The sequence below is a fragment of the Microtus ochrogaster genome, chromosome 2 (assembly GCF_000317375.1).
Source record: "Microtus ochrogaster isolate Prairie Vole_2 chromosome 2, MicOch1.0, whole genome shotgun sequence".
Taxonomy (NCBI): domain Eukaryota; kingdom Metazoa; phylum Chordata; class Mammalia; order Rodentia; family Cricetidae; genus Microtus; species Microtus ochrogaster.
Window position 1 is genome coordinate 48,211,571 of NC_022010.1, and position 13,288 is coordinate 48,224,858.

General features: G+C 37.1%; 1 protein-coding gene across 9 annotated transcripts in view; it reads right to left on the bottom strand.

Annotated features, from left to right (window-relative positions):
- Stxbp5l (syntaxin binding protein 5 like) overlaps positions 1-13,288 on the bottom strand; it is a 250,576-nt gene that overhangs the window by 176,579 nt on the left and 60,709 nt on the right. For all 9 annotated transcript variants that reach the window (XM_026785910.1, XM_026785901.1, XM_026785891.1 and 6 more), the window contains exon 6: positions 1,410-1,544. In XM_026785910.1, the coding sequence (XP_026641711.1) occupies positions 1,410-1,544 (135 nt within the window). The remainder of the gene's footprint in view (positions 1-1,409; positions 1,545-13,288) is intronic.

Here is a 13,288-nt window from a genome sequence, read left to right on the forward strand (position 1 = left end):
AGTTTCTGGGGCCACTGTCAGTATTTATCCCTAGTGCATGAAGTGGCTTTCTGGAGCCCATTCGCTATGGAGGGATACCTTGCTCAGCCTAGATACTGGGTGGAGGGGAGGTTGGGGAGAGCTTGGTCCTTCCTCAGTGTGATAAGACTTTTGACTTGCAGTGGAAGACCTCACCCTCTCTGAGAAGTTGATAGGGGTGGGGTGGGGTAGGGTAAAGGTGGAGGGAGGAGGAGGAGGGGGAGGAAGAAGGAATTGGGATTGGCATGTAAAATAAAAAAAAGTTTTTTAAAAAGCTAAAAAAGACCCAAACTATGTTTATGTGTGCACTAGACAAATAGATACTTGCAGTGCATAAGACTGTAGGTTTGAAACGTTTCCCATTTTACATGTGCAGTAGTTTAAATACTACTGCCAAAGCTAAAGCAGTAGTTCTGGAGAGATAGCTCAGAAGTTAAGAGCCCTGCCTGCTCTTTTCTAAAGGACCTGCATGGCAGCTCACAACCACCTCTAACTCCAGTTCCTAAAGATCTGGTGCCCTCTTCTGGCCTCCACAGGCCCTGCATGCATATTGTTCACTGACCCAACATGCAGACAAAATACCCATACACATAAAATAATGAAATAAAAGAAAAAGTTCAAATTGTTAGTCTGTAGGGCCCTGGTCTCCCTTATTCCTGGGGTGCATTCATGGGGACAGTTTATGATCAACTAACTAAGCTTCCTGTGTGTTTCTGTGCTATCCCTGCCCTGCCTGGTGGTTAGCTGCAGGGCATTCACTCCATTGTTAATGTGGTAATTTCCCACCTGCCTGGGCGGAGATCCTTGTGCTGCAGTTAGGTAGATAAGGACTCCCCCAAGGCTGAATAAACTGGCATTTGGCTGTTCTCCTTTCAAATGACCCTGGTCTCTCTGTGTGTTCTTTTCAATCTCCAGGCCCTTGACCAACTTGCGCGCGTTCAGTTCAGTGGCGCACGAACTGTACCAAGGGTGTAACACAAAATCGGGTGTTACATTAGGCAAAACATGAAGGAGATTGAGTAATTGCTTCTTTTTGTTCTGAGAACTATATTCTAACAAGGCAACAGATAAACTATTATCATTAATAATTATGTCTATTGATTATTATTTTCATATAAAACAGTCCATTTTCACTATGATTATGTTAATGTTAATTACAATATCATTTTATAGTGCTATATTTTATTACTATGGTTGATATTTGTAAGCTTTTATTATTCACAGTATTTGTAATGTACAAAATACATTGATACATCTATATCTATTTTAAAATTACCTGTGGTTTTATTTTAGTTCAATTTTATTTAAGTTAATTGCATTATAATCCAAACAGGTCACATAATATATACAATATTTTAGTCAAATAAAATGACAACCAAGTTCAAACTTACAGTTCAATTGCTTTGTTCCACATGATGACATATCCAGAAAGAATGAAAGATTCAATATTTACAATATGTGTATTTCCTCTTTCTGTTCCAACATAGAGCCATTTACTCTGGAAAGGTAGATGACAGTAAGTAATTCTGAAAGAAAGAAAATTACAATTAAAATATCTAAATTTTTCATTTGATCAATACATTTTCCTTACACACGTCACACTACATAAGTTATATTTATATATGTGATAGGAAATAATGTATCATTAAAAATAATGACAATCACTATTAAGTGTCTATTATAAGTATAAATTTACTGTGTCTAGTTTTAAATTTTTGACCAATGGACAAGAATATAAAAGTTGTAGATAATAATGGAAACAATGTGATTTTTGATACATATGTACACTGAAAATATTTAAACCCGGTTTATCATTTCTATATTATAAAGCCGTGTAAAATCTCTTCTTCCAGCATTAGTAACGGTGGTACATTATTGTCCTTTACGGTCATCACACTGTGTGACAGGTTTTCAGAGCTTCCTTCTCATATCTGACATATAGTGCCCATTAATCAACCTTCCCAGCCTTCCCCGGCACCCTTCCTTCTTACAAAGCCTCCTCTTCTGGTATCCACCATTCTCATCACTATTTCTAAGAGAGCAACTTCACTGTCATTCTGAATTCAGCAATGCAAATAAGTATATATTTCTGTTTTACGCAGAAGAAACTAAGATCTTTTTCAGTAGCAGAAAACTGAACTTTATTTGAAGATATTTTTATTAAACCACAATGCACACAAACTCAAAATGAGAATGTACTGATAATTAATACTTATAAAACTAAGACTAGGTATCTACTTTGAAAATGGAAGCATTCTACAAGGTAATTTAAAACTGTCTCTTAAGATGGAGATAACTCTAAGTGCTCTCTCTAGGTATTATATACAAAATACAATATAAACCTCTGTCCTATAAATGTTTACTTTTGTCTGTATAGATGCATGCATAAGACTGAAACTGCTTTATTATTGCCAAAGTCCAACAGCTAATAGGTATTCAGTGCAAAACAGTGGGGCAAAGCATTCCTGTTCCGTTACAAAATTAGTATCTTCACACTGAGCTCCACAGTTTATTTATTGAAATAAAAGTCAGCTCAAAGATAAATTAGGGACATAATGAATGCAAATTTCAGAGTTCATGAAGAGGTAGTAGTTATCTACAGAAGATGTTTCGCATTTATGTAGTAGGGGGAAGGAAGGTGGTAAGGCCAGAGAAGCCTTCTATTTTTCCTTTAGTGGTGTCTGTGTGTGTGTGTGCGCACGCACAATGTGAAATGCATATTTGTGTGTGAGGGCTTATACGTGCCACAGTGTGAATGTGGAGGTCAGAGGACAACCCCAGGTACTGGTCCATTTCCGTCTTGTTTAAGGCAGAGTTTCTCTCACATCCCACAGTGTTGCATTCTTCAGGCTAGTTGGCCTGTGGGGATTTTCTCTTTCCTCTACTTCCCATCTTACAGTAACAGTGCTGAATCACAGACCTGTGCCACTGCTTCCGGACTTCCTTTAGTTTCATTATTCTATTCTCATCTTCATAATGGACTTCCTGGTTAGCTCTGAGAACCATTGCAGGGCTAGAGCCATCAGGACTACTATCTATCTATTAACATTGCAATTCTCTCTAATTTGCATTCATTGTGCTCTTCTAGACACTCTTTTTTTTTTTTTTTTTTTTTTTTTTTTTTTTTTTTTTTGAGACAGGGTTTCTCTGTAGCTTTGGAGCCTGTCCTGGAACTCCCTTGGTAGACCAAGCTGGCCTCGAACTCACAGAGATCCGCCTGCCTCTGCCTCCCGAGTGCTGGGATTACAGGCGTGCGCCACCACCGCCCGGCACTTCTAGACACTCTTAAAACAATAAATTCGCAGATAATCTCTTTCCAGAACATGTTACTGCATCAAATATTTCCTGGAGTATACCTGGAAGATTATGTACTAAACTATCAAAAGAGCTGAACAAAATTTTGACATTATGCAAAGAGATCAACTTTAAAAAGAATGTGAATAGTGAATTCACGTGACTCCATTCTATAATACACACAAGAGTGAAACGTGTGAGTGTAATTAAACAAAAGTCGACGCTGAATAGTCAGTGTATCCAGTGCCTATTTTAACCTGCACATCGCGTTTTCAATCTCCATCTCGCTGAACCAAATGTTATCTATCCTGTGGAAAGCTCCAGGCATACGACACTAAAATCATTAGAAACCTGCTGTGATATAAGCAACTGCAAAGTTAATTGGTTTTTTTCTAATTAATGAATAACCTACATGATACTGGAAATCTTTGACTAAAATATGAAGTCTAGAATTGCTGTCTCCAAAGGATATACACAGGAAATAACTTGATGGTGTTGTTTCTAGGCAATGAATGATCAATTTAACCTTTAATAGAAAATGAACTCATTTTAAAGTAGCTATAAGATCACTGGGAAATAAATCTTCTAAATCATGGGTAGATAGAGAAAACAGTTTCAGAGCTTTAAGGAAACTTTGATGTGACACAGCCATCTGGGCAGTTAGCACATAAAATCTGAGAACTGCCACGTTCAGTAAGGAAACCTGAAGCAGGAGGTAAAATTCCAATGTAAACAGACCTTATAGAACAGGAAGAATAAATTACAGAAGAAAAATCCCAACAGAAAGAACTAGCCTGTGAAGTAACTCCCTAATGATGGTAAGTAAAGAAGAAACTAGACGAGGTCTTTTGTGCCACCCATCACTCATAGGTGGTACAGGGTTATAATAACCATAAACGATTTCCAAACTTTATCTGAACAAAACAGTTTGACTTACTTAAGATGAATGACATGGACAAAGGGTATGAACATACTTGTTATGTGTACTTAATAATCCTAATAATTATTTGATAACTTTATACAACTTATTTTTTATTTATTAAGTCTTCACTTGTAACTGATTTTGACTAATGCCACCTAATATGCAAATAATTTTAATCTGTTATATGTAAGCCACGGAAGACTAATCTTGTTTCCCTGTCCATGTTGACTATCACAAAGCATTTAAGATATTCTTAGCTTTCCACCCACTCATCAATTCAACCTTCATTGAGTAAGTCTTTATAAAAACTTATAACACATACTCCATCCTTTTTATCTGATACATACGTGATGAACAAAAAAAAAAAAAAAAAAAAAAATAAAATCAAAGCGTGTTAATGTCTATAAAAATGTTAAAAGAGGCTCATTGGAGAGTAAGGAAAATTATGAAGATGAAAGTTCTTTTAGATTAGACTATTAAAGATCAATATATAAAATAAGCATTTTTCACACTTAAATAATGTACATACTATCAAAATTTTTCCTGACCCTCACTTAAGACTCAATTTAGAAATCCTGTAATTTAAGTAATATTTGAATTTTTATAACATAACAATATTGATATGGGTTTGGAGCCAAGTTCTTTTAAGGTTGGTGTGTTTGTACTTTGTGTTTTTTTCACCACTTTTACCAACTGAGCTGCTTTAAACTCTTTCATAGCAGGTCATATATTATTTTACAATGATTTGGCATGAGTTAATTTTTTAATAATTTTTAAATAGTGATGAGCATCAAACACATTCTAGGTGAATACTCTAACACTGAGCTACATCTTTAGCCCTGATGTTGTGCATCTGTTCAGATATTTACAGACATTATTAACTACAGAAGAGGCACATGCCCTAAATATAAATGACACTATCCAATAGCAGGGGGTCTGGATAAAATAAGAGAGAGAAGAGAGAATGCCTGTTGTCTCAGGCACGTCTGGCTTCTGAGATGAATCATTTTGACTTATGTCCTTAATGCCATGATTTTCTGCCTCTCCATGGTGCAGAAACACTCAAGTAATTTGGACTGATACATTTGAAACCATGAACCTAAATCAATACTTATTCCTTCGTTCCCCTGAGATAATTCTGTGTTACAAAACATCTAACACATAAATAGTACACCTCTGATATGTTAGTAATCCATAACAAAATCAAAGTACTTGGTATTAACAATCATAAAAACAAATCCAACTTTGTAAACTGAACCTGTATAGCAGCATTTTTGAATAAAACAATCTGTTCAAATCATTTAGAATGTTAGTAGTTTAACATAAAAATAAAACATTCTAAGTACAAGTTACTATAGAAAATTCACAATCCCAAAGCATGCCTGTAGTCTTCAGCTTAAGAAATAGTGTCATATCTCATAAGCCAAAAATATTTTAAAAAGAAAATGGTACTAAATCACTTGCATTTTTCTTTAAGAGATTCACTAGAGCCAGGCATAGGGCTGCACACCTTTAATCACAGCAGTTGAGAGGCAGAGGCAGGTGGATCTCTGCGAGTTCAAGGCTAGCCTGGCTATGTAAAGAGATTATGTATGAAAAATAGGTAGGTAGATAGGTAGATAGATAGACAAAAATTCATTGGGAGAGTTTGACTTTGAAGGTCTTTTTTCTAACAAATTCCAATCTGTTTTAGCTATGACTATTTCTCATGTAGCTGCCAATAAACTCTTGGGTTTCTGGTATGACGACTCTGGGGTGTAACTAAGACCGTAGTCTCTTGTAGACTATAATTGCACTGCCTTACTTAGATATGCTGAATCAAGTATGTATTGAGTTGCAGGTGGAAAAAAAAAAACCCACCAGAAATGGTGCCCAGGATTTCTGAAACAGTATCTACTATTGTTTGAAAACTATTTGGGAAAGATTTTGATGCACATCCACTAAACTATACCAATATTTTAAATACTTTAGATCTTTGGGGTAAAAAACACCTAATTCTAGTGTGTGTTTTAAGATTCCGGTCACAGAAGATGTGACTCATTAGGTATGAATGGGACATATTAACCTGAAATTTTATTTTTATAAAACGTCTTCTGTCCTTGCTATTCAAGTAAAAAGTCTACTGATTAGCAACATCAGAGCATTTATTACAAAATCATACAGACTTCCTAAATCACAAACTGCATTTTATGAAAGGAGCACCGGGTGGGTCTGAACCATGTTCAGACTTCATATGGCAAGTTTTATCAGACAATCCTACAGAACAGCTGGAGGAAGCATTTTTCTGTGGCTGAATGATTACTGTTTACTTTCTCTTCGGCTCTCAGGAGCTGAGCCGAAATTACTGTTATGACAGCCGGGATGCGACTATCTGGTCCCCTAAAACCTGTTAAAGTTGAAATTATGAAGAGAGGAGGAGAAGAAAGAGCACTGAGGAGGAGGATGACAGCAACTAAAAAAAACCCAACTGTCAGAAAAGAAGTGATAGTGTTCCTGTGGGTCCTGTAGTATCTTAAGACAAAATACTGATACGCAGGAATTTTAGTAGAAAATTTCACCCATAAAAAACCAAAACTTTTGTTAAATAAAACAATCTCATGATTTTAAATAAACTATACTTGCCGCACACCGCGCCCCGGTGTCTGCACTCTGTGCGTTGGCACCCAGTTACCAAGCTTCGGGCAAGGGGCAGGTGGTTAAAATACACAACCACAACAGAGACAGCGACACAGGTCATCCTTGAATTCCCCAAGAATGCCCCCTTTACTGTGTTCAGGGGCAGATTATATACAGATAGCCACACCCCAGCCAAACCCACCAGAAACCACTCTCCTGCCATCAGGAACTCCTGAAGGTCTCGTGCTCAGAGCAGCTGTAGGCACTCAGATCAGGGGAAAACAAGTTGTTTACAAGAAATTCCGGATCTGGGGTCTCACTGCTCCCAACATATACTAGCAAGAATTATTATACAAAATACCAAATTAAAAATGAGTGAATTTTCAGCTAAATTCCTTTCATAGTCTTAGTGGACTGTCAACCAACTAATCTGTCAATAAAAACCTCAATCACTTGCCATTGTGTGTGGAACCATCTAACATAACACAGACTAAGTTAGAGGATGGCAAACATGTTCTGTGAAGTATGAAAGTATAGTAAATAGTTGGGGGTTTAAATACCACACAGTTTGTATCACATCTACTCAGCCTTTACACAGTAGTACAATAATAGCCATAGATAACACACACATTAGTAAGTAGAACTATATTCCAGGCAAGTTTTATTCCTAAACAGAGGCATGGCCACACTGGCTATCTATGACACAGTTTGGAATCTCATCATTAATTTTTCTATTTTTATTTGGCTATACAGCCTCATACACATTTATTAGCTGAAATTATCAAGAAAACTGCTTTAAATAGTTTATTTTATATTCATCCTATTTTTCAATATATTACTTTATGGAACAAGAAATATATATGATTAAAATGTTATGCTTCCACAATTTACATTGCCAAAAATGTACTAGAAATAATGACCAGCACATATAAAATTAATTGACATAATAAATACTTCATGTTGAATATATACCCATACCTAGATGCTAGAGACACAGAACTTATAAGGCAAATCTGTATCTCTTTGGAAATTTAAAATTTAAGAGAACTTTATTTGGCAAAATTGAACTATAGTTCTATTATATTTAATTCATATACACAAATAAAATCAGACACACATTCTGTCCTAAATACCTAAATTTATTTACTCATTGCAATTTGAATTGCAAATGTCTTACATATTGTTGCTTGATTTATCTTTCTTCTTTGGTCTTTTGAGAGTGATTCATGGCACATCCAAGGTTGGCCTCAAACTCACAGCGATCCTTCTGCCCACACTCTAGAACTTTGGGTTATAGACAAAGTTCTTATGACAAGCTCTGTTACTTGATTTTTATCTTTTCTTAAAATAATTAATTAACTAATGTCCTATAACTTTTCACTTAACCCACAGAGGTCATTTGTAAGACAAGCTTTTATGCTGTACTTGCTAAGGATTACATTCTCTATTCTTTCTTACTCAATTTAAAGATTATAAATTCTATTAAGTAAAAGCAGTTATCAGAAGGGAAAAGATTTCAGTTGATCATTTTCTTGTCTACTGTGAGAAGTATGTCAAGGTGTTTAATTATACCATTGGATTATAATTATACATATCAGTACCGTGGAGTGAAAATTTATATAATAAAAATTGTATTAATTGAGGATATATGGAAAATACTGAATTTGGTTCTAAAAAGCATCAAGTAGTAAGTATATAGTTATGAAAGTTGGTTTAATAATGGTTAAAACCAAAAAACAGATAATTTTGCTTGCCCTTAAATTCAATAAAAATCAATAATTCCATCCCATAAAGACTACAAAATTACACATAATTTAATTATATATTAATTTATACCATCCATGTATTACAGGAAATTTCAATTTATTCATAATTTTATATCTTTTATGGTAAAAAAATTATTGATCAACTAGAATTAACATCTAGGAAATGGTGCCTAGATTAGTAAAATACTTGACAATCATAGCATGTAAGTATGCTAGGATTAGTAGTGATATCAAAACAAGAAGCAATTTTATTAACTGGTGACCCGCCCAGCAGGTCCTAAGTTATTCCAGGGTCTGAAGAGGCACTATCTGAAAGACATGGGTGAGAGAGAGAGAGAGAGAGAGAGAGAGAGAGAGAGAGAGAGAGAGAGAGGCAGGCCAAGCAATATTCTTTTTTTGTCAAGGCATCCGTTTATTGAAGCAAGCTCCTCAGTGAGGAGCTTGGGCAGAGGGAACTGAGGAAGGGGAGGGGGGGAAGGAAAGGAGGGGCTCTGTAGCTAGGCAGCTAAGTGGGGCTGTTGCAAGGTCAGTGGCTAGAACACCTGCTGTTAGTGATAAGCAGCAAACAAAGAAGACACTCTGAGGTGCCACCTAAAGCTGGAATCATGAAGGTCAGCACACAATGTTTTAGTTAACTTTAAGTTTTCTGTCTCAAGATTTTTACTTCAAGGCCCTGTGAGATGTGAGAAAGGAGAAGCCTAAAATGGCTCCTGACAAACTGGTAGCTTGAACAATATTACTTTGGAAGAGAGACTATATATCTTCTATAGTTACATAAAATACAAGTGGGAATAGTATATAAGGAAGTTATAAAAACAAATTCAAACTTTTGGGGGAATGTTAATAAACTTTCAAAGGACTAGTTCTTTCCAAACGTACTAAATTTATGAGGTGTCTGTCATCTTCACAGTTAGCTTAACTGGATTTAGAACTGCCCAGGAGACAAGCCTCTGGAGGGAAGACCTACCTTGAAAGTGGGTGGCATCATTCCATTGGAACGGGTCCCAGATGGAATGAAAAGGAAGGGAGAAGAAATCAAGCTAAGCTCCAGCATTTACCTCTGTTTCCTGACTGGGGACAGAAATGATCAGCTCCCTCATGTTCCTGCCGCCATGCCTCTCCCACAAATCCTAAGTCAAAATAAACTCTTCCATCTTTAAGTTACTTTATGTCAGATGCTTCGTCATGGCAATGAGAAAAGTAAATGATAAAAATATTTTAACCTGATCTGAAGAGAAACTGACTGGAAAAGTGGGGCATTTTAGGGTCAAGTAGAAACCTGGTATAAGGGAAACTCCTAGGAATCCACAAGGTTGACCCCCGCTCAGACTTCTAATAATAGTGGATATGTAGCCTGAACTGGTCATCTCCTGTGACCTGTGGAGGGACTGGGACACCAACCCAGCCACATAACCTTCAACCTACAGTCTGTCCTGCTATGAGATGTGCTCGGGTAAGGGTGGAGCAAAGACTGTGGGAGTGGCCAACCAATCACTGGTCCAGCCTGAGACCCTTGCCATGAGAGTGAGTCCACCCCTGATACTGACTGGACCACCAGGACCCAGAGGCTGGATGACCCAGAGACCTAGGATAGAACCAAACATGACCAGAGGGGAGAAAAAGTCATTGTAATGATATCTAATGGTATTCTTCTATACTCAAAGAGGCTTCATTCAGCAACTGATGGAAACAGATGCAGAGACCCACAATCAAACATTAGGTGGATCTTGGGGAATTCTACTGAAAAGAAAGGAAGGATTGTAAGAACCTCAGGGGTCAAGGCTATCACAAGAAAACCCACAGAATCAACTGACCTGGTCTCATAGAAGCTCACATATCCTGAACGAACAACTAGAGAGCCTGTTTGGGGCTGGTCTAGGTCCTCTACACATATGTGACAGTTGTGTGATTTGGTGTTTTTGTGGGACTCCTAATAGTGGAAGCAAGGACTGTCTCTGACTCTTTTTCTGGCTTCTGGGACCCTACTCCTCATACTGGGTTGCCTTGCCCAGCCTTAATACAAGGCAAGATGCCTAGTCTTACTATAACTTTATATGCCATGTTTTGTTGCTATCCATGGAAGGCCTGCCCTTTCCTGAATAGAAACAGAGGAGGAGTCCATGGGGTGGGGAGGCAGAGGGGAGATGGAGAGAGTACTGGGAGGAGAGAAGGGAGGAGATATGAAATAAATAAATAAATAAATAAATAATAAGTTTTTTTACACATGATCTTAGATTTAAAAGAGATGCTAGTGGGTGACTTTCAGAGTCTTCCCAGTTTTCAGATACAGAAAATTTATGGTTTTCAGGCAGGAAAAGAAGAAGCGGAGAGATAGAGATGGGGAGAGAGAGAAACAACATATCTTAGCATCTTATGGACTGTTCCAGTGAAAGAAATCTAAACGTTTCCATCAAGTCTATTACTGCAAATAGACAACAAAAAAGCAGCATTTCTACTTATACAGTTCTTCAGATAATTTGGATACCTCTCTTTTAAAGACTTGAATCTTTTACAAGTGAACAAATTGACTACTCCCTTTCAGTTCTACCAAGGAATGCACAGAGATTTTTTGGGGGAGGGGGCAGAGGAAGTACACAAAGCTTATTTTCTTGATTCTACTATAAAAATGGGAGCAATGGTTTGTAACTTCATTTAAATATCTTAACTATCTCAATTTATGGGTGAGAGAATCAGGTCGGTGAGGCCTTGGGAAGAGCAATAGTGAAGTACTCCTATGTAAGACTGGTAAAGGTGGAGGCATAGTACAAAGTCATAAACTCCACTCCCCAGTAGAATATAAAGTACCTCTAGCAAAGCAAAGTACCTCTCCTTACCTCACATATCAACCAGAGAAATGCAAAACCCTTTGAAACACAAATTTCCTTAGGACTTAAGAAGAATTTTATAACATAATGCCTAAAGTGTCTAGGCCTACATTAAGAAGTCAGGCGAGCATCAATTAGAGGGCACATAAACAACATTGAAACTATGAATCTAAAATAAACAGTCAAAACAATAATATATAAAAAACCCCACCCAATTTGAGAAAAGTTGTGAGCCAATCACACTAAGTGATTGCAAATGTATTAGAGAAGACATATAAGTGGGATCTCATAGAAGAAAGGTTTAAATTCAAACACAAACTGTCATTCATGATGTTAAAAACTCAAAGAACTAGTAATATAGATACATTTTCTTAACTTGCTAAAACATAGAACTAATATTTTCCTCACTGGTAAAACAGTAAATTAGCTTTTTCACCTAAGACAGAAAAAAGCAAGGCTGCCCATTCTTACCATTGACACATAGCATTATCTAGGCAGTATGTTAGGACAGGAAAAGGTAGTTTAATAACGATAATCTTATAATTTTAAGTTGAATATTTTTCTCTATTTTCAGATTACATGCTTTTTTAAGTGCAAGATTTCAAGAAGCCTACAAAACAAATTCTTAGAACTAAGACTGATTCATAAATTGTGCAAAATATAACTATAGGGGGTTTTATTCAAAACCAAAGAAATTGAGTAATAAAATATAAAACTTTTTCTTTAGTCACTTATCTCTTGACTTTTCATCTTTGTTTTTCTAAATAAAGAAAAAGTTAAAATTTATGTCTCAAAATGAATTAACACTCATTTTTATTTTGTGTGCCAGTATTTTCAAATCCAAAAAAAGATACACATAACCCATATTCTTAGTTACTGAAATAATTCATATTTTATAATATTCATATGATTCTTGTCAAAGCACAAGCACCGCAAGCTAGAATGTGCTTTTCTCTCACTTGCTGATGCTTACATGCCATCACTACATCAACATTCGCTTCCTAATATGTGAGGAAGATTTGGAAGAAAAACAAACTGTGGTTGCTCTATAATTTTTCTGTGTCATTATGATAAGCTAGGTGACTGTAACTATTCTCATCAGATAGAGGAAATTAACATGAAGGAAAAGCAATAATACAGGGTAATTCTTAGAATGTCGCTGTCATCTGTTTTCAGTTGAAGCAAACTGTAGTCTGTATAAAAACTATGGTTCTACTGATGAATATCTTGCATATCACCACAGAACCTACATCTGGCAATGGATGAAGCTAGAGACAGAGACCCACTTTGGAGCACTGGACTGAGCTCCCAAGGTCCAAATGAGGAGCAGAAGGAGGGAGAAGAACATGAGCAAGGAAGTCGGGATTGCGAGGGGTGTGCCCACCCACTGAGACGGTGGGGCTGATCTAATGGGAGCTCACCAAGGCCAGCTGGACTGGGAATGATGGAGCATGTGATCAAACCGGACTCTCTGAACGTGGCGAACAAGGAGGGCTGACTGAGAAGCCATAGACAATGGCACTGGGTTTTGACTAGCTTTGTGGAAACCTAGCCTGTTTGCATGCTCACCTTCCTAGACCTGGATGGAAGGGGGGAGGACCTTGGACTTCTCACAGGGCAGGGAACCCTGACTGCTCTTTGGACTGGAGAGGGAGGGGGGACAGGGGGAAGGAGAGTGAAATGGGAGGAGGGGAGGAGGTGGAAATTTTTAATTAAAAAAAAAAAAAAACTATGGCTCTGTGTTAGGGGCCATGTCTTAGCTAGGGGCCATGTCTTAGTTAGGGGCCCTGTCTTAGGTAGGGGCCTTGTCTTAGTTAGGGGCCATGTCTTAGTTAGAGACTCTGTCT